The 22675-nt window shown below is 36.8% G+C and overlaps 1 protein-coding gene and 1 long non-coding RNA gene across 3 annotated transcripts in view; both read left to right on the top strand.

Moving 5' to 3' along the window:
- The window catches only part of LOC137180277 (uncharacterized), a 37122-nt gene extending 14787 nt beyond the window's left edge, over positions 1-22335 (top strand). The window contains exons 2-3 of the mRNA XM_067585583.1: positions 18993-19108; positions 20326-22335. Of these exons, the coding sequence (XP_067441684.1) occupies positions 18993-19108; positions 20326-21076 (867 nt within the window). The 3' untranslated portion in view covers positions 21077-22335. The remainder of the gene's footprint in view (positions 1-18992; positions 19109-20325) is intronic.
- On the top strand, positions 1570-6672 carry LOC137180281 (uncharacterized). Of its 2 annotated transcripts, XR_010927944.1 has the most exons (4): positions 1570-1727; positions 3655-3736; positions 5678-5793; positions 6640-6672. It is a non-coding gene; the product is annotated as an uncharacterized lncRNA (long non-coding RNA). The 2 variants fall into 2 exon arrangements; XR_010927943.1 differs by lacking the exon at positions 1570-1727 and having other exon boundaries at positions 3519-3736.
- Positions 22336-22675: the final 340 nt, after the last annotated feature.

The following is a 22675-nucleotide window of genomic DNA, read 5'->3' as shown; positions in this document are numbered from 1 at the left end:
ATCAGTTCTGAGAAGTCAGCTGCAGTAAACAACATACAGTGTCAAAAAAATAAAGTTACTTTGACCATATATATTCAAGTAGGCAAAAAAACATTTAAGTACAATAAAATGTGTTCACATTATTACCACCTATTGTCTTATTTTGTGTATTTATGTAAATCTTCAGAATTATCACCAACTCTGCAGAGTTTTTTAGCCCCTTATAGCTCATAGTCTTAGTTTTAAGCCACATTTACTGTGTGGTTCAAACCTTTTCAAGCAGCAGCAGGCAGCTGTTTTCAGCAAACAAGCTCAAACAAACCAACTGTTCACTACCTGCCTGCAGCATCTAAACAGCAGACAGACAAAGTCTCAGGAGTTGGTGGAGAACTACTGAAGCACATTGCACAACCTGAATGATCCCAAGGACTTCAGATGCCTGTGCAATGTTGACATACTAATTCTACCATCCACATTATTCAGCAACATTAATATCTCACATTCTTTCCAACCAAGGAGGAAAATAAAAGTAAATAAAATCAAGTATAGTGTCATCAAATCAAATCATCAAATCAAGTTTATTTATAAAGCACATTTAAAAACAACCAAAGTTAACCAAAGTGCTGTACAATAAAATAACAAAAGTAAATTAAAACAACATAACAAGGTAGCAGCAAAAAAAGGAGTAGAGATGACATGACAGGGGCCCTAAGTGATTGGCTATACCCCCAGTAGAGTTGGAGGGACAAAATAAAACCACTTCTGTCTTACTATCATTTAACTGAAGACAGTTTTGTGCCATACAATTTTTTACATCCTGGACGCAGTCAAGGAGGGACCTAACTGTGTTATTATTGTTATCGCCATAGCTGAGTGTCATCTGCGTAGAAATGTTAGAAAATATTGTATATTTTGAAGATAAAGCCTAAAGGGAGCATGTATAAGGTGAATAAAATGGGCCCTAAAATGGAGCCTTGAGGTTCTCCACAGGTGATGGGAGCAGAGGAGGAGGAGAGGTTTCCAGTTTTGACAGAAAATGATGGAGGTGAAATAACAGATCAGATGTTATTAATTTTACTGATGAAAAAGGGCACAGGGCCAGTAGCAGCAGGGTTTAGGATTGAGTTAATTGTGTCAGTCTTGGTGTCATGAGTTAATTATTGTAATGCCTCTGACTTCTCAAACAGCAATGATTCATAACCACCTTAACTTTGTCTCATAATTACAAGCTCCGGATATTTTCTCATAACTATCAGATCTTTTCATAATTACAAGATGAGGCCTCCAGTTTTTTCTTTCTTTGGTGAATGCAATGCGTCTTCATGGAGACTAAATTAGAGCTAAAATGAGAGTGAATATTGGACTCCAAATGAATGCTAATGTTGCTGCATTTCTGCTGGTTGTGTAAGTAGGTAACTGTTTGCATGTAGAACGTTAGCCATTACAACTGTAAGGAAAAGACATGGTGGTAGCTATTTACTGTTAGTGAGTATTGAGGTTTTTCTGTCATTTAACTTCCTAAATCAAACTGCAGAATGTCTCTCTTGTCTTCTTCCTTCTTTCTAATATTTGAAAAATATGTTCAAATAAGGGCATGGTGTCTCTCTGAGCGTTTGGCCACGGTCAACCTCTCTTCTATAAAAAAGCCCCTTCCTCTTTATTGTGTTCACTGCAGCACCGTCCCTCCTAACACTGAGAAGAAAACAGAGTGAACAGCTTCCATCAGGCATCTTTCTCCAGCAAAGGAGGTAAAAGATTTTCACTTTACTGTATTTATCTTAACTCTAAAGAGGATGGTAGCAACAAGCTCAAGTGCAAATTAGAACTCAAATTATGCAACTTTTAGGCCTTTAATGGAGTCTCCTGACACCTTGCAAAAATTTCAAATGTTTTTTAAGAAAAATTCATTAAGTCACATTAAACTGTATGGAAGTCCAGACTGGCCATGGTTGCTATTATTTTTAAAAATCCTGTCATCTAGAGATCTTGATGTTATCCACACACACCGTGGGTACCCAACAGGGCTCTATGAGGAGGCGACAGCATGACAAGGAAGCAGTGTATGAGAGTATGAGTGTGTGTAACATACTATATTTAATAGCAGAGAAATGGGTTATGCTGTGGGAATGGTTTGAGAAGTTTATATGGTTTGGATATATTGGCACATTCTGACATTTTTGGACTCTGGGTTGACATTGGAAGTCATTGTAACTGTTGTGATCCAAACTGACAACAGCTACAAACTTTTCAGTGCTTTTCATGCCAAGAGACAGTGAATATTTGATACTCCAAATACAGATAAACCTACTTTAGCATTTATCATCTTAGCATTTTTAATTTATTTTTGTTATTGTTATTATTTTGTTTTTCTTGCTGTAATCATTCCTCCTGTTCATACTGACCATTAGAAGATCCCTTCATAATGCACTTACAATGTAAGTGATGGGGGCCAAAAAAATAAGTAAAAAACAAACAAAAAAAACTGTAATTTCCCTTCAAGTGTGTGTAAATGTTACAATAGCATATATCTGTGCAAAAAATGTATTTAAAAGTTTATCTGAAGCTAATATGAAGCTTCAGCGTCCAAATGAGTCAAATCAAGTAGATATCTTTCAACGTTAAGGTCTTTTTAGTGCCAAAGTCCCTCTTTTTGTTACTATACTTCCACCGCAGCTCAACAGGGAAACACTGTCCGAGGAAACACAAAGAGGGAATTTGATGCTAAAAAGACTGTAAATGTGTCAGATATCCACTTGATATGACTAACTCAGACTGCTGAAGCCTCATATAAGCTTCACATCAACTTTTAAATGACTGTGTGGACACACTGTGGATTTTGGCCTCCATCACTTCCATTGAAAGAACATTTGAAGGATCTTTTAATATCCAGTATGAACAGGAGGAATGAATACAGCGAGGAAAACCTCTTTCACTGTTCACATGGACACCTGACTGTTGTTTTAAGACACACTTGAAAAATTGTGAACTCGTCCTTTAAGTGCAGTTGATCAGATTAGCTGATTATGGCCTTTCCTCTGGCACCACCATCAGGCCAAACTTTACATTTTTGCCCCACTAGTGCTCAGAATCAGAGAAAGTCAGGTTTCCAAGTGACGTTGTAGTGAAATGCGCACACATGCAGGGGTGTAGAGAACAAACCAGAAGAACTGATGGGGTGTGGCTGATGGATGGATCAACATGAGAAAACGTTTTCTGCTAGGACCTCAATGGTGGAAGAAGTATTTAGATCCTTTACTTAAGTAAAAGTATCAGTGCAACAACTAAATAAAATAAAACAAAATTCTGAATTATAAGTAAAAGTCCTGCTTTCAAATCCCATTTAAGTAAAAGTACATAAGTACTTACAGCTTAATTTACTTAAAAGTATCAGCAATAAAAGTACCTCTGTGACTGATGATATTATATATGCCATTATTAGATAATACTGATGTGTACTCTTTTACTGTTGAAGATGGTCGAGGTGGAGTTAGAAGAAGAAAAAACTGCTACAGAAATATGTATTTTTCATGTGGAATTTTCTCTGATCTTTGCTCTAAATTGAAAGTCAAGAATTTGAATGTTCAAATAAGGGTATAGCACCTCTCTAAAGGGTTTGACCATAGTCCTCCTCTTCTCTTTAAAAGTGTCTGTTCTTTCTGACTGTGTTCATTGCAGCAACACTTTACCTTCAAACACTGAGAAGAAAACAGAAGAAGTGGACGACTTCAGAGCATCCATCAGACATCGTTCTCCAAAGGTAAAAGACAAACGCTGGAGGATAACAGATTGGATTTTGGTATAAAAATGACAGTGAGAGTTTGTAAAATACTGTATGTGTATTATAGAATGAAACAGTAGCAAGCAAGGTGAACATGTAAATGTTTGTGTTCTGTTTTAAGAGCAGGATGTGACACAGGGCAACAACAGGTGTCTAACCCACTGGTCCCCAGCTTGGGGGTCCTGACCCCCCAACAGGGGTTGTTAAAACTTCACAGGTGGTTGCAAGACCCTCTTGATTTTAATCAGGCATAACTTTGCCTGATGTTGGGTGAATTGCAGACCACACTGCTGTCTGTCTGCCAGAGGATCTTTTTGAATGCAACCACTTGAGGGAGCCAAAAGTTTAAACTCAGAGTCTTTCCTTTTCTTCAGCAGGTGAAGTGTTGTTAATAGTGTCTGTGTGGCCAAGATAATGTAACATCCTACAACGCTGTATATTTGGATCTACACCAACATCAGAAACTATGAATGGTTCAATTTTAAGTTTAAAAAAAATCTTAAAAACATTTAATAACCTGTAAACTTTATTATACAGATCCTTTGATTTTATACTAATTTCCTGGACATTTTCTGAGGAATTTTAAGGTATTTAACGGTTAATTTTTAGTACATTTTACAGAGAGGGTGGTGCAGTTTGGTAGAAATTATAATATTGAAAAAAGTGTTGAGGTGCTTTACTTGATGATTGCACATTAATTATATTTGGGTTCATATATAGAAGTTAATTTGTAACTAACTAATTTGTAAATAACTAAGATTAGCAGAGATTAACGAAGATTAACCCTTTCAAAGAAATGATCCTAAGAATTAATAGCAGCTGCTTTTAGAAAAATTGCAGAAAAGAATTTAAAAAAGCCTAATATGCTAATATATCGTTTAACACACAAAACGTCTGTCAGTTAAAAAATTGTTCAGAATCAAACATCCATGTATGAACCCAAAGATAATGACTAAATCAACTTAACACCAAATTGTACCACCCTTTGTAAAATGTCCAAAAAATAACCATTAAATACCCGCAAATTACCCAGAAAATTTCAGGGAAATTAATGTAAAATTAAGGGACCTGCAGAATAAAGTGTTACTCAAAATGCCATTTTTTTCTTTTTCACCTTTTCCCGCAATATGAAAAATAGTTGTTGTTGTTTTTTTTTAAAGGTGTTTGTGTATTTACATCTGTTCCCACACTCTAAAAATGTCTTCCTCTTCTCACAGACAGCAGGCTGGTCTTTCTTCTGCATTTTGGCCAAAATCTACATCTTTAATCTGCAAGTCACGATGAACAGACAGACCTGGTTTTATTGCCTAAAAAACAAAACATTTTCTCACAGGGGCAGCAAGAAATCACTAAAAGTTTTTCTTTCAAGGTCGAAAGAAGCAAAAGCGCAAAGAATAAACGATAAACGCAACTCAAGTACAGTATTTTATTTAGTAGTATTTTTAAATAACTTTGAGCCCATGGTTCTTGTGCTCAGAGAATAAATTGAAAAATAAGCACTGACATATAGTTGTTTGTATGATATGTACTATGCTTTTTATCGAAGGAAGTGATTACATATGACTCTTCATTGGTAGTCGTTTAAAAAAACAATTCCCCAAATTTTGCTGAAAAAAGCACATAAATCATTACAAATTATTTCACAATTTTTTAGAGAAGCCACTGCAAAATCAAGCAATTTTGGCTGAAATCCTGGAGGGACTGAGGTAACAACCAAAACGCTCATATATAATAATATATTCAGTGCAGGTTTTCCAGGCTAAGGATTAAGACTTAAAGAAAACTAAGACCGCAAATGTCACAAATATCTTTAGGTCTACTTAAGAACTATAAAGTTGGCAGGTGACATATGGTGGTGAATCATATTATTATCTCTGATTTTAATCTTCTGTGCTGATGCTGTTTGTTAAATACACTCAGATGGCTGGCCTGCACTGGATGGCTGTAACACTGGCCGTGTTGCTGTCTGCTGGAAACAGTTTGGCTGCTGTGCGCCAGAAACAACTTCGAAGAATTGTAGATGAGATCCTGAACAGGTGAGTTGACTTTCTGTAGAATATATAGAGGGACAACCTTGCAGGCTTGAACATAAGATGACCCTGAGTATATGATGACCCTTCACAAAGTTATTAGCCACTCAGCATTTTCACCAGCCAAAAGCTTGTTGTTGGGAAATTATGTTTTATTTAACTAAAGTTGACGGTGGTGTGCTACAATTTATTTGAAGAACTAGATTTACAACCCTTCAAATGTAAATGACCACTGTAAACACCCAAATCAAGACTACATAAAATGTATGAGACTAAAGTCATCAGATATTCAGCTCTGATTAAGTTTTGTGTAAAGCTCCTTTTGTATGAAAACATGCAACCGATTAAGACATAAAAAGAGCAGCTTCTTATTGCATATAATTAAAAATGGTGCAGGGGTGTAGAAGATTACATGAAAAGAAAAATTTAAATTTAAAAAAACGAGCAAGAGAAAATTTTTGTCCATTTAAATATTTATTAACAACAACAGTAAATAATATAAAGTAGAAAAATCTCTGCAGCAGAGAACAAATTGTTTTTGTCTAATCAATTCAATTGGTTTCCTGATTCAAAATGACAGAATTATATTATTATACTCCTAATATATATATAGAGAGAGAGGTTGAACTGTGTGTAGATGCAGCTGGACTGATTTTTTCTACATTTATATTACACATTTTAATATATTGCACTGGGCTGTAAAGTGTTGATCGTCTCTTTCTAATATTCAACCTGTTTCTGACAAATTCAATGATCAGTGCATCCTTCCATCTATCAAACTTTCTGAACTTTTTTTCTGTATCAAATGATCAAACATACTCAGTAACATTTTCTATCTGTTTCCTTTGGCAGGTTTAGACCAAGCTACGAGAATGGAGGGTCAAGGTCAGTAAATAATAAAGTGTCACTTTTCAAAACAAGTTACAATGAGTTACAACATGCCTTATAGCAAAGAGACAGAAGAAGAAACTAACAGATAAGATGAAGATAATAACATGTACAAGCACAGAGACTGACATTACAGAGTGTATGCCCACTATGATTCTCCATATGCCAGCTACAAGATTAACTGTGATATTCAATGTTTCAAAATTTCAGTTTCTTCTGTTTGATGTTCAAAATTACATAATGGTGCTTGAGTTTGGTTTGATTGATAAACCGATACGTCCATCCATCTAACTTTCTATACTTTATTGATGTGCAGTTTTAAATGGACACCTGGTTAACATTTTGTGTGTCTGTTTCCTTTCACAGAAACTTCCCCATGTTTAGTCTGGCTGTAAGCATCCCATACAACAGTGACACCAAAATGTATGATATCAATAAAGTCACTGACGATGGTGACCAAGTGAGGAAGACAATTGTAGATTGTGAGGTGTATACCAGTGAGAGGATGGTTGCAGCCACAGTTCTGAGATGGCCCAATGTTTTGTGGCAGTGTCCTGGAGGACGTGTGCAATGGCCTGATGTTCTGAATAAGTGTCCGAGAACAGTTAAGACCTGGGCTGATGTTGAGAGTTGGTGCTCTGGGGCAGTTAAGGACAAAAGAGCTGATCATGCAGAGTATCGTACTCTACAGCACTTTAACACCTTGGTCAACCGCAAAGATAACAAGCAGGATTTGCTGCTTTTCTATGTTCTTGCTTCCCCATGTGATAAAAGATGTACAAGTGAATCAAGTCGTTTTAACATCCTCGAAAGCATAAATCAGATTCTGAATTGGACTAATTATGCTGTTGTGTTTTCTGATGTATTCAAACCCCGTGATGGACTCATACCTGAGGATGATCTACGTGGATCCCTTGAGCGACTTGGGAGATACAGGGGTCACTTAGGGTCAGTTGGTCTGAATAATATATTCCGTTGTAACAGACAACAGTGCAGGAGCTGCTCCAGCAATAATGAAGTTGCACGGTTTTGTTTTTCAAATGATCCATAACTTGGCCCCAGCCACAACATGCCATCCACTTCATTCATACAGCCTTAACAAGACGGAAGTGGTCAGGGTGACTGAGGCAAACAAAGCAACAATATTGGTGATCAGGTGGCAGTGGGCCAGATGTGGGCAGTGGCAGCGGAGGGGGCGAGGGGGTGTTTCCCTGTTGAGCTGTGGTGGAAGTATAGTAACAAAAAGAGGGACTTTGGCACTAAAAAGACTGTAATGTTGAAAGATATCTACTTGATTTGACTCATTTGGACGCTGAAGCTTCATATTAGCTTCAGATAAACTTTTAAATACATTTTTGCACAGAAGGAGGACTGTGGATTTTTTCCTCCATCACTTCCATTGTAAGTGCATTATGAAGGGATCTTCTAATGGTCAGTATGAACAGGAGGAATGATTACAGCAAGAAAAACATGTTTCAAGTGTGAAAAACTTGTCCAGCCATAAATTTATTTTGATCTACTTGGTTTCCAAAAGGGAATTTCCAATATCTCTGATATGAAATTAGTTACCGTATGTTAAATTGATATAGAGCAGGTAGAAAATGGTCTTTTTTGTAAACCAGACTGGGGACAATCCAGTCTGAAAACAAGTGACAGAAGCAGAAACAGAAAGAATAGTTTACTGGGTATTTCAATCATTATGACATAATAATATTATACTAATATTTCCCCCCTCAAAATATTCATTTCATGTGATTATTATCTAATCTCTACAGTTTCTACTGATTTATTGAATTGTTTGAAAATGGTCAATACCAGCAAAAATACAACAGTACACTGTTTTTTTTATTTAAGAAAATGTGCCAAAAGTCTGTAACTGTGCATAAATGTCTTTTTGTATTTACTGTACATGAGGGTGTTTCTGCTAATTACTAATAGTGGAGTTAGAGGAGACAACGAGTGCAACAATTACTGTACAATTATGACTAAAGCTTTTTATGTTCTGTCTTGTTCTCAGTAAAGCTTGGCTCAGCATCCATTTTGGTGTTTATGTGTGTCAATCATTTTCAAATCTCAGTATGATAATCATCATTTCACACTGCTGTCTGTCTGCCAGAGGATCTTATTGAATGCAACCACTGCAGGGAGCCAAAGTTTAAACTCAGAGTCTTTATTTTTCTTCAGCAGGTGAAGTGTCATTAACAGTGTCTGTGTGGCCAAGATAATGTAACATCCTACAACACTGTATATTATGCTTTACAAAAACATCGGTAACTGTGGATAGTTCAGTTTTAAGTAAAAGAATAATATCTATCTATCTATATATTGGTGGTGGTGGTGTGTCTTCCTCAAGCTCGGGTCCTCTACCAGAGGCCTGCTGGGAGTTTGAGGGTTCTGTGCAGTATCTTAGCTGTTCCTAGGACTGTGCTCTTCTGGACAGACCTCAGATGTTGTATCTGGAATCTGCTGGAGCCACAGCCCCCAGTGCTCCCATTACCACTGGCACCACTGTTGCCTTTACTCCCCACATCTTTTCTAGCTCCTCTTTCAGCCCTTAGCATCTTAGCTTGGTCATTCTCAACCACCTTAGGAGGTGTCTTCCACTCTGAACTTGGGACTTCCAGCCCATACTCAGTGCAGATGTTCCTGTGCACTATGCCAGCCACTTGGTTATGGCGTTCCATCTACGCTAATATGTTAATATATTATGCATATATATATGTGAATTGTTAAGAGTCTAATTTTTTGAGATTTTTTGCAAAATAATATCAATGTATGAACACAAAAACAGTGAGTGGGTACTTACTAATTAAACCAACTTAAGACTTTTTCATTTTCATTTCTGATAATTTGTATGAAATTGCACCATCGTCCCTGTAAAATTTCCAGATAAATGCCTGCAAATTACCTAGAAAATTTCTGGGAAATTGGTTTAAAATTAAGGGACCTGTAAAATAAAGTGTTTCCCAAAACACCATTTTTACTTTTTACCCTTTCCTACAATAAATACATAAATAAATAAATACAATAATATTTTTTCATGAAGTTTGTGTATTTACTTCTGTTCCCACACTCTAAAAATGTCTTCCTCTTCTTACAGACAGCAGGCTGCTATTTCTTCTGCATTTGGGCCAAAAATCTCTTTAATCTGCAAGTCATGATGAACAGACAGACTTGTTTTTTCTGCCTAAAACACAAAACATTTTCTCACAGAGGCAGCAAGAAATTGCTAAAAGTTTTTTTCAAGGTTGAAAGAAAATCATGTTCTTACAGTAAAAGTAAATAGTCAAAATAAATAAATACAAAATCAGTTTTAAAAGCAAAAAACAAGTTATGGGCTGCAGATGTAAATTTTGTGTTTTAAAAGATTTTTTTCTCAGTCAGTGCAGCTTACAGGATGGTGATGTCTGCAGGGCAGATTCCCATAAATTCTGCTGTGAAAATAGACAAGTGTGCAGAGGGCCCAATTTTTCGAAACTGGGTGAAATCACAATTGCAAAGCACAAGCAAGCAAGGACACATATGTGACCAAGTAATTTTTAAGGTGACAAAGAAACTGGAGAAAAAAATACATGATCACAGGCAGGTAGAGTTTGGGCAAGACTCAATAATTCATAATAACTCATAGTCATTACTGTGAAGGCCATAGCATATAATTCACATCATTTTCATACTCATCAAACCATTCAGTGACCCCTCGTGTCCTGTGAATTGGGGCATTGTCATCCTGGAAGAGATCACTCCCATCAGGATAGAAATGTTTCATCATAGGATAAAGCTGATCATTCCCAACAACTTTGCATTGATTTGCAGTGACCCTTCCCTCTAAGGGGACAAGTGGACCCAAATCATGCCGGCAAAATGCCCCCCACAGCATAACAGAGCCACCAGATCCCCTCACTGTAGGGGTCAAGTATTCAGACCTGTACCAGTTTTCCTTTAATTTGTCATGTGTCTGTACATTCAAAGTGTATTGTATTCTTTGGTTGATTTGACTTTTATATGATCCAATGCCCCTGCACCATTAATGACATAAATTCTGTACAACTACAAAATGTTTGTGTTTTGAACTACATCTCTCTGCTCTTTCTACCTCATTTACCCTCCATTTCACAGCAGAAGTGTAGAAGGGAGTAAACTGACCTGCTCTTCCTTCTGTATTTCTATATCACCAAGTTCAATATGCAAGTCAGGATGAACAGGCAGTTTGGTTTTACTGAAGTACAAAACATTTCCTCAACAAACAGCACAAGTTCTTTGAAAGACTTTTCTGAGATCAGTTCTGAGAAGTCAGCTGCAGTAAACAACATAAAGCGTCAAAAAATAAAGTTACTTTGACCATATATATGCAAGTAGGCAAATAAACATTTAAGTAAAATAAAATGTGTTCACATTATTACCACCTACTGTCTTATTTTGTGCATTTATGTAAACCTGCAGAATTATCGCAAACTCTGCAGAGTTTTTTTAGCCTCATAGTCTTAGTTTTAAGCCACATTTACTGTGTGGTTCAAACCTTTTCAAGCAGCAGCAGGCAGCTGTTTTCAGCAAACAAGCTCTGACAAACCAACTGTTCACTACCTGCCTGCAGCATCAAAACAGCACACAGACAAAGTCTCAGGAGTTGGTGGAGAACTACGGAAGCACATTGCACAACCTGAATGATCCCAAGGACTTCAGATGCCTGTGCAATGTTGACATACTAATTCTACCATCCACGTTATTCAGTGACATTAATATCTAACATTGTTTCAAAACAAGGAGGAAAATAAAAATAAATTAAATCAAGTATAGTGTCATCAAATCAAATAATCACATCAAGTATATTTATAAAGCACATTTAAAGACAACCAGAGTTAACCAAAGTGCTGTACAATAAAATAACAAAAGTTAATTAAAACAATATAACAAGGTAGCAGCAAAAAAAGGAGTAGAGATGACATGACAGGGGCCTTAAGTGATTGGCTATACCCCCAGTAGAGTTGGAGGGACAAAGTGAAACCACTTCTGTCTTACTATCATTTAACTGAAGACAGTTTTGTGCCATCCGATTTTTTACATCCTGGATGCAGTCAAGGAGGGACCTAACTGTGTTATTATTGTTATCTCCAGGTTCTAATGGGAGGTATAGCTGAGTGTCATCTGCGTAGCAATGTTAGAAAATATTGTATATTTGGAAGATAAAGCCTAAAAGGAGCATGTATAAGGTGAATAAAATGGGCCCTAAAATGGAGCCTTGAAGTACTCCACAGGTGATGGGAGCAGAGGAGGAGGAGAGGTTCCCAGTTTTGACAGAAAATTATCTATCTGCTAGGTAGGAGGCGAACCACTGGAGGGTAAAAACTCTGAGTTTGTTTCACCCTGAAATGAGGGAAAATCTGGGTTTTCAGTGCACATCAGTCATTTGAACAGCGGTTTTTGCTCTCACATTCACATATTACACAGCGTGAATTCGGCCTCAGCTCAGAATAAAACCTCTGCATGTCCTTCTGTTATAACACTGTGACTGAGTTTGTTAGAGCAGCTCCTGCACTGAAAGATTTAATGCACATAATGTGTAATCTCAGTTTAAATTTAAACAATCAGTATGAAGCTTTAAACACATAGGATCAATGAATAATTATTTCTATCACTCATGATGTGGACCATCACTCCTATAATATTGGAGATTATATCTTAATATGCTGAGTGAGCGGGATTGTGGTGCAGCTGCATAACGTAGTTTGAAAGTGAGATTTTTAAATAGGGAGCATAATCTTAATGTGTTTTAACAGCATTTCAGTGAAAATTTTTAAATGTACTACATTTGTTGAAGTAGCTGAAATAAAGTCACTGAATGCTGTTGAGCTGAAATACAAATAGACGTCTAACAGTTTAAAATATTCTGTATTTAGCTGCAGCCTGATACACAGTCAGATTCCACTTTATCATCATTAAGGAAATGTAAGTCTGGTAAATGATGGATTTATGGACAACACTCAATAAAACTTAATTGTGTTAACTTTTCCTGCTCTGACTCAAGCTCTTTTTTTTTTAAAGACATGTGCAGTGTCCACATACACATGCATTAATATCTCTACGTCCACTGGATTAAAATGGAGGCTTTGCCTTTTATTTACCTGTTGCCATGGTGACTCATAGTATCGGAGCTCCATTGATGATGGCTTGTTTTATTCATCACGCACGAGCGTAACTCAGAGTGAACATACTCAGAGTTGATTGAACTGACTCTGATCAGCTGTTGTGAGCCCAAAAACTCTGAGTTTCCCATCTCGGGGTTCATCAACTCAGAATTCAGAGTTTGACTCAGAGTTTGTTGAACCTGCTATCTGAAACAGGCCCTTTGTACAAGCCAAAATGAAAACAATCAACTGTCCAATCAAAACCTGGGGCGCAGAAACATGTGTGGAGCTTAACATCTCTGACACAAGCTGATGGCAGCCATGGTGGACAGCCTTTCATGTTGAAACATTTACGCTGGACAGCACTGAAATAAAAAATGCTTTTTCATTTTATTTTCTGTGATGTGATTTGATTGTACTGTGGTATGGAAAATGAATTGTCATAAGGTAAAACAAATCATTCGGTTATTAAAAACAAAAAGCTAAATAATTATTATTTCACATATGTTTATGTACATATATGGTGTTCATCCCTCCAGAAGAGTTCCAGAGACTGTAGAATCAATGCCAAGGCTGAGGAACACAGTTCTTCAAAAAGATATTCCCTCATTCAGTGCTTTGATGATGGTGGTGGAGAGCACTGTCTAACACGTCAGTCCAAAATCTCCCATAGGTGTTCAACTGGGTTGAGATCTGGTGACTGTGAAGGCCATAACATATGATTCACATCATTTTCATACTCATCAAACCATTCAGTGACCCCTCGTGTTCTGTGAATTGGGGCATTGTCATCCTGGAAGAGACCACTCCCATCAGGATAGAAATGTTTCATCATAGGATAAAGCTGATCACTCACAACAACTTTGCATTGATCTGCAGTGGCCCTTCTCTCTAAGGGGACAAGTGGACCAAAACCATGCCAGCAAAATGCCCCCCACAGTATAACAGAGTCACCAGATCCCCTCACTGTAGGGGTCAAGTATTCAGACCTGGACCCGTTTTCCTGTAATTTGTCACCTGTCTGTACATTAAACAAAGTGTATTGTATTCTCTGATTGATTTGACTTTCATAAGATCCAATCTCCCTGCACCATTAATGACATAAATTCTGTAAAACTATAAAATGTTTGTGCTTTGAACTACATCTCTCTGCTCTTTCTACCCCATTTACCCTCCATTTCACAGCAGAAGTGTAGAAGGGAGTAAACTGACCTGCACTTCCTTCTGTATTTCTATATCATCAAGTTCAATATGCAAGTCAGGATGAACAGGCAGTTTGGTTTTACTGAGATACAAAACATTTCCTCAACAAACAGCACAAGTTCTCTGAAAGACTTTTCTGAGAAGTCAGCTGCAGTAAAGAACATGAAGCGTCAAAAATACAGTTACTTTGACCATATATATACAAGTAGGCAAAAAACAAACATTTAAGTACAATAAAATGTGTTCACATTATTACCACCTATTACCTTATTTTGTGCATTTATGTAAACCTGCAGAATTTTCACCAACTCTGCAGAGTTTTTTAGCCTCTTATAGCTCATAGTCTTAGTTTTAAGCCACATTTACTGTGTGGTTCAAACCTTTTCAAGCAGCAGCAAGCAGCTGTTTTCAGCAAACAAGCTCTGACAAACCAACTGTTCACTACCTGCCTGCAGCATCAAAACTGCAGTCAGACAAAGTCTTAGGAGTTGGTGGAGAACTACAGAAGCACATTGCACAACCTGAATGATCCCAAGGACTTCAGATGCCATGTGCAATGTTGATATACTAATTCTAACATCCAGTTATTCAGTGACATTAATATCTCACATTGTTTCAAAACAAGGAGGAAAATAAAAGTAAATTAAATCAAGTATAGTGTCATCAAATCAAATCATCAAATGAAGTTTATTTATAAAGCACATTTAAAAACAAGCAGAGTTGACCAAAGTGCTGTACAATAAAATAACAAAAGTAAATGAAAACAACATAACAAGGTAGCAGCAAAAAAGGAGTAGAGATGACATAAAATTACTATCCCATATGCATACAAAAATAAACAAATAACAGTAAAACATAAAGCTTTAAGGACACTCAAAGGCCCGAGAGAACATGTGGGTCTTAAGTTTAGCCTTAAAAATATCTACAGAAGGGGAACACTTAATTTCAAAAGGTAAACTGGTCGCTCTTACACCTTAGTCTCGATCGAGGGACAGCCAGGAGCAGCTGGTCTGAGGATCTGAGAGATCTGGGGTTGGAGAGGGGGCAGAGGAGCTCAGAGAAGTACTGGGGCAACAGGCCATGTAAAGCTTCAAAAACAAATAAAAGGACCTTAAACTCAGTCCTATACTTGACTGGTAGCCAATGCAGAGACGCCAGTACAGGTGTGATGCTGTCTCTCTTCCCGGTACCAGTTAGTAGCCTTGCAGCAGCACTCTGCACCAGCTGTAAGCGAGACAAGGATGACTGGCTAATACCCAAATAAAGAGCATTGGAGCTATCCAGTCAAGAGGAAATCAAAGCATTTGTAACAGTCTTCAAGTCATGAAATGAGAGGAACGGTTTAAGTTTGGCGATGTTTCTTAGCCGGAAAAAACAACCTTTGACAACAGAGTTGATTTGTTTGTCAAATTTTACAGCTGGATTGAAAATGACACCAAGATTTCTGGCATGGGTATGAAGGTTAGGGACCAGGGGCCCTAAGTGATTGGCTATACCCCCAGTAGAGTTGGAGGGACCAAATAAAACCACTTCTGTCTTACTATCATTTAACTGAAGACAGTTTTGTGCCATCTAATTTTTTACATCCTGGATGCAGTCAAGGAGGGACCTAACTATGTTATTATTGTTATGTCCAGGTTCTAATGGGAGGTATAGCTGAGTGTCATCTGCGTAGCAATGTTAGATTGAAGATAAAGCCTAAAGGGAGCATGTATAAGGTGAATAAAATGGGCCCTAAAATGGAGCCTTGAGGTACTCCGCAGGTGATGGGAGCAGACGAGGAGGAGAGGTGTCCAGTTTTGACAGAAAATGATGGAAGTGAAATAACAGATCGGAGGTTATTAATTTTACTGATGAAAAAAGGCACAGGGCCAGTAGCAGCAGGGTTTAGGATTGAGTTAATTGTGTCAGTCTTGGTGTCATGAGTTAATTATTGTAATGCCTCTGACTTCTCAAACAGCAATGACTGATAACCACCTTAACCTTGTCTCATAATTACAAGATCCGGATATTTTCTCGTAACTATCAGATCTTTTCATAATTACAAGATGAGGCCTCCAATTTTTTCTTTCTTTGGTGAATGCAACGCGCCTTCATGGAGACTAAATTAAAGCTAAAATGAGAGTGAATATTGGACTCCAAATGAATGCTAATGTTGCTGCATTTCTGCTGGTTGTGTAAGTAGGTAACTGTTTGCATGTAGAACGTTAGCCATTACAACTTTGTGAGGAAAAGACATGGTGGTAGCTGTTAACTGTTTGTGAGTATTGAGGTTTTTCTGTTATTTAACTTCCTAAATCAAACTGCAGAATGTCTCTCTTGTCTTCTTCCTTCTTTCTAATATTTGAAAAATATGTTCAAATAAGGGCATGGTGCCACTCTGAGTGTTTGGCCACGGTCAACCTCTCGTCTATAAAAAAGCCCCTTCCTCTTTATTGTATTCACTGCAGCATCGTCCCTCCTAACACTGAGAAGAAAACAGAGCGAACAGCTTCCATCAAGCATCTTTCTCCAGCAAAGGAGGTAAAAGATTTTCACTTGACTGTATTTATCTTAACTCTAACAAGGAAGGTAGCAACAAGCTCAAGTGCAAATTAGAACTCAAATTATGCAACTTTAATTGAGTCTAACGTCTCCTGACACCTTGCAAAAATTTCAAATGATTTTTTAAGAAAAATTTATCAAGTCACATTAAACGGTATGGAAGTCCAGACTGGCCATGGTTGCTATTATTTTTAAAAATCCTGTCATCTAGAGATCTTGATGTTATCCATAAACACTGTGGGTACCCAACAGGGCTCTATGAGGAGGTGACAGCATGACAAGGAAGCAGTGTATGAGAGTATGAGTGTGTGTAACATACTATATTTAATGGCAGAGAAATGGGTTATGCTGTGGGAATGGTTTGAGAAGTTTATATGGTTTGGATATATTGGCACATTCTGACGTTTTTGGACTCTGGGTTTGAAGTCATTGTAATTGTTGTGATCCAAACTGACAACAGCTGCCATCCTTCACAAAGGAGCAAGCTACAAACTCCAAAGACAGATAAATCTACTTTAGCACGTTATCATGTTAACATTTTTAATTTTTAATAATAACTGTGGCTTTGGAGTAAGTGTGAGGGTGTCAGTCTTTTTCCATTATCCAAAATCCACAGTCCTCCTTCTGTGCAAAAATGTATTTAAAAGTTTATCTGAAGCTAATATGAAGCTTCAGCGTCCAAATAAGTCAAATCAAGTAGATATCTTTCAACGTTACAGTCTTTTTAGTGCCAAAGTTCCTCTTTTTGTTACTATACTTCCACCGCAACAGGGAAACAGAAAGAGGGAATTTGATGCTAAAAAGACTGTAAATGTGTCAGATATCCACTTGATATGACTAACTCAGACTGCTGAAGCTGAATATAAGCTTCACAGAGACTTTTAAATGACTGTGTGGACACACTGTGGATTTTGGCCTCCATCACTTCCATTGAAAGCACATTTGAAGAATCTTTTAATATCCAGTATGAACAGGAGGAATGATTACAGCAAGGAAAACCTCTTTCACTGTTCACATGGACACCTGACTGTTGTTTTAAGACAGACTTCAAAAATTGTGAACCCGTCCTTTAAGTGCAGTCGATTAGATTAGCTGATTAAGGCCTTTCCTCTGGCACCACCATCAGGCCAAACTTTACATTTTTGCCCCACTAGTGTTCAGATTCAGAGAAAGTCAGGTTTCCAAGTGACATTGTAGTGAGATGTGCACACATGCAGGGGTGTAGAGAACAAACCTACCAGTGTAACAATTACAAAATACTGCATCACAAGACAAGTCCTGCTTTCAACTCCCATTTAAGTAAAAGTACATAAGTACTTCCAGCTAAATTTACTTAAAAGTATCAGTATTAAAGTACCTCTGTGACTGATGATATTATATATGACATTATTAGATAATACTGATGTGTAGTCTTTTACTGCTGAAGATGGTCGAGGTGGAGTTAGAAGAAAAAACTGCTACATAAATATATATTTTTTGTGGGGACTTTTCTGTCATCTTTACTTTGCTTGTGAAATATCATTTTAACTATTTGAGCCATGAACAGATATTTAAATAAAATAAATGACATTATTATCCTCTAAACCCAAGTTTATCTTTTTTGGTGGAACTGCTAACCTCTCATAGACATCTGAAATGTGAAAAGGGGCAACAACTAGAAACTGTTTGTATGAAAGCCAAAAAGGTTGTGAACCACTGATGTAATCTTTGACAATGTGTTGTGTTTTATGAGCTCATCATATGTTTTTGTCGTGTTAAATGTTAAACTGAAAAGTAACTACAACTGTCAAATTAATGTGCTGGAGTAAAAAGTGGGATGAAATGGAAATACATAAGTGAAGTACAAGTATCTCAAAGTTGTACCTAAGTACTTTTAGCTCTTGAGTAAATGTATTTAATTTCTTTTCATTGCTGCATAACCTGCACAATCTGCAAAAGTAATAGGTGGAAAATTCAAGCCTCCCTTTCATCTCAGAGTGCATAATTATCCATTTACATCTAGTGTCTGTTCAGAGGTCTGGACTACAACAAGACGGTTTCATGGCTTTATTGATATTCACTAAAATTAATAGAAAATATTTTCTACTTATTTAAAAGTTAGATTGTAGAATATTAAATGTTGGCTGTAATGACTATTGTCTAATTTCTCAGCAGATATTTCCAGATTTGCAGTACCGTCACTGAACATCAATGAATGAACTATAACTTGAAGGTGTCTTATTTTGCACATCTTAATATATTACATTTAAATATGAAAAAACACAATTTAATAAATGTGGAAACTATATACTGTAGGTTAGTGACGTATCCTGTGTTTAATAACAGAGAAGACTATACTTACTACTATACTTCCTTGTTATTATGATTAGCCCTGTTTTACTCATGTTTATGAGGATACTTTTTGTTAAAAGTATCATCATTGTGCTCATTAACTTGGTCTGTGTGCAGATGGCTGGCCTGTGCTGGGTGACGGTGATGCTGGTCTTCTTCCTGTCTGCTGAAAACAGTTTGGCTGCTGTGGACCAGAACAGGCTTGCAGAATTTGTAGATGGCATCCGGGAAGAGTGAGTTAACTTTTGATTCATTGGCTGAAAATGTTTTAATTTGGGGTATTTTATTTTACAGATCCTTCAGATAATCTTCAGAGTAATTTGTAGGTATTTAATGATTTATTTCACTTTATATTTGAGTTTGTTGTTAATTTGCAAAATGTCTTGATAAATTCGACTTTTGACAAGTCTTTAGTTTTCAGTGTGCAGTTCTTTGTGTCAAACTTCACATTAGCACATTAGGTTTTTTCAATAATTTCCTAAAAGTAGCTGCTGTGTTCATTGTTAGGGCATTTTTTGAAAGGGGATGTAACTTGGTATTATACAGGAAATGTCCTCATTATAGAGTTTTTAAGAAACAACCTACTATGTAGTTTGACACACCAAACTACACACTGAAAGGTGTTTTCTGTCAATGAAAGAGTTAAGAGTCTAATTTATCAAGAATTTTTGCAAATTAACAACTATATATGAACATATATGAACCCAAAAATAATGAATGAATACTTACCAACTAAACCAACTTAACACTTCTGAGGTTTTTAAAATAATTTGTACCAAACTGCACCATCCTCTGTAAAATATCCTAAAAATTAATCATTAAATACCTGCAAATTACTCTGAAAATTTCCAGGAAGTTAGTTTAAAATTAAAAGACCTGTAAGATAAAGCATTACGGAATTTTGCCACCTAAAGATGTATTCATACCGCCACACTAGGGCAGGACACTGTCTCTGATTTTGTTGTAAAATTGATTGTGCTTTCTATATTAATGGTAATATAATAAAACAAATAGATATGATATTAAAACATCTGTATTGTTAATCATTAACTACTTGAAAAAGACCTTTTACTTCATACTTTATGATGACTGTTCTATAGTATAATATATATATATATGTATATATATGTGTGTGTGTGTGTGTGTGTATATATATATGTTAAGAATCTTGTTCAGTCAATTCAGATACATTGCCAAAGGAGATTAATGTTGCGCAAATGATCCATGCCATCCTTTGTTTTTCTACAAATTTTAAAATTTGAATTTTAAATGGAAGAAGCTTCAGATCTACTGTGTCCTGCAGAGGACAAACAGACAAATGCTGCATTCTCCACAGAGTTAGTGGTCAACTTAGGTTACTGCCTTACAAATCAAACAACTCATATTGTGTTCTGCACCAAAATATCTAAGATACATAGTGTCATGTTGTGTATGTTTTTTCCTTTGGCAGGTACGGAATAGATAAGATGTTCAGTCTGGCTGTAAGCATCCCAGAGAACCAGAACCAGACCACGGGCCAAATCCTTCAGCAAGTCTTCACAAGTGACCCTGGTAACAACGTGAAGAATACGATCAACAATCATAAGGTGTACATCGGCAGCAGGGTGGTTGCAGCTAAAGTTCTGGAACGGGACACTAGAGGAAATTCTCATGCAGAGTCACGTGTTTTGGACAACTTACACAACTTATTCAACAACAATTATTTTGTTAACGATATGTTGCTTTTCTATGTTTATGCCTCCCCTTGTAAAACATGTTCAAGCACGAACTCTAAGGATGGTGGCATGAGCATCCTCAGAAGATTATTTAAAATTCGGCAATGGCATAGTTACGCTGTCGTGTTTTCTAAAATATTCAGCCCACGCTCCAATTCTAGCACCACTACTATGAAACCCACCACTGATCCAGATGAGCGAAAACAAGCTCTTCAGAATCTCGGGACTTTCAAGGGTGACCAAGGTCCAATCGGTCTGAAAAACATATTCCGATGTGACAGACAAAACGGCTCTATGCAGTGCACCAGCTGCTACAATTCACTGTCATTGGACAATGTTACACCCTATTGTTATTTAGATGACACACAGCCTCAACAAAGCAATAGAAATGATAATTTTGGTCAGAGTAGCAGTGACACAGGAGGAAGGGCCTCGGGTGGAGCAGGGGCCACGGGCACAGTAGTGGCCTGGGGTGGCAAAGGGTAGAAAGATTTGTTAGAACCTGAGACAGACTCATTGTGCCTAATAATAAGACAGATAAGAATCTGCTGCCATGTTTGCAGCTGTGTGTTTTTAAGCACAGCGGTGCTTTGAGCTTAATGCTAATGTCAGTATGCTAACATGCTCACAATGACAAAGCTATAATGTTTACCATGTTCACCATCTTACTTTAGCGTCTTAGCATTTAGTTTTGCAGGAACATGGTCATAAACTAAAGTGTTGGACAAATTAATATTTTGACCTGATGATGGCGCTGGAAGAAAAGTAAAGATATTTCAATCCATCCTCAGGGGGACATGAATGTCTGTACCAAAATGAATAGCAATTCATCCAGTGGTTGTTGAGACATTTCAAAAACAACAAAACCCCCAAAACAAACAAACACACACACACACAAAAAACACAATTGTCAGTGTTGTGGTTGAGGAAAAGTCAGGAGATAATCAAAGACTGTTGGTAATTCATTCAGTAGCTGTTGAGATATTTCTGGCTGGACCAAAATGGTGGACCGAACGAATAAAGCCACACTGCTAGCATGGATAAAAATATATAATAATATATAATATAATATATAATAATCTAAAAACAAACTTTTTCATAGTGATATAATGACTCCCATCTAAAGACATATTGTTCACAAAATATTAACACCAGTGTTGATGATGCTACCAAGTCTATACATACATATAAAAATATATTCTTTATTTTGCTGTGGCTAAACAAGTTCTTTCTACTAAGACTTGATATATTCTAAACTCATCAAATCCAACAGTATTTTTTAATAATATTACCTTAACCCTATTACTTTTTTAACTTAGGAACCCTCTGAGTTGATCTGGTAGTGGACTGCTGACCACTCCCAGAGCTTCTGTTCATGTGACAAACCATGCTCACGCCCATGTTATATTTTAATGTTAAGGATGATAAAGGAATGAACACCTAATGATAATCTAGATTAGTAAAGAGAGTAGAAAAAATTGAGAAGCAACATTCATGGTATTATGCTTCAGAAGGTGGAGACAAATTTGTAACAAAATCAAGATTTGTTCCAACTGTGTGTCCTCCACTGCCTTTGATATATTCATATATTGTGTTTGATTTAACCTGAAATAAAAAACAAAACAGGTTTCATTATCCTCAGCATTTACAGTACTTATATCATTGCTCTCTGTATTTCTGTAACGCATTAGCAAATCTATCAATACTCTGTTTTTTTTTCTGATTAAAGCTTAGCTCAGCATCCATTCTAGTGTGTGTGTCAATCATTTGGTAATTCCTGAATAATAATACTATAATCTTTTACATAGTTTGGATTCTGTAGGTCAAACAGAACAAACTGAGCCTTTTCTTCACCAGGTGTAGTCCCACTGAGCTTAGCCGCCTCTTTACACACTCTGTATACATATCATACAACACGAAAATATTCTGCTAGACTATATAACATCACAGTGAACTATACAACACTATGATATAACACAGAGTACACCATACATACTAGAAACCACAAAAGATATCAAACTGCACTGGTGTGTGAAACCAAAGGAAATCAGAAAAGCAGTAGAGTCAAAACTTCATGGATATATT

Source organism: Thunnus thynnus, chromosome 3 (assembly GCF_963924715.1).
Source record: "Thunnus thynnus chromosome 3, fThuThy2.1, whole genome shotgun sequence".
In the NCBI taxonomy this organism is placed as follows: domain Eukaryota; kingdom Metazoa; phylum Chordata; class Actinopteri; order Scombriformes; family Scombridae; genus Thunnus; species Thunnus thynnus.
This window is presented reverse-complemented; position numbering and strand designations above follow the sequence as displayed.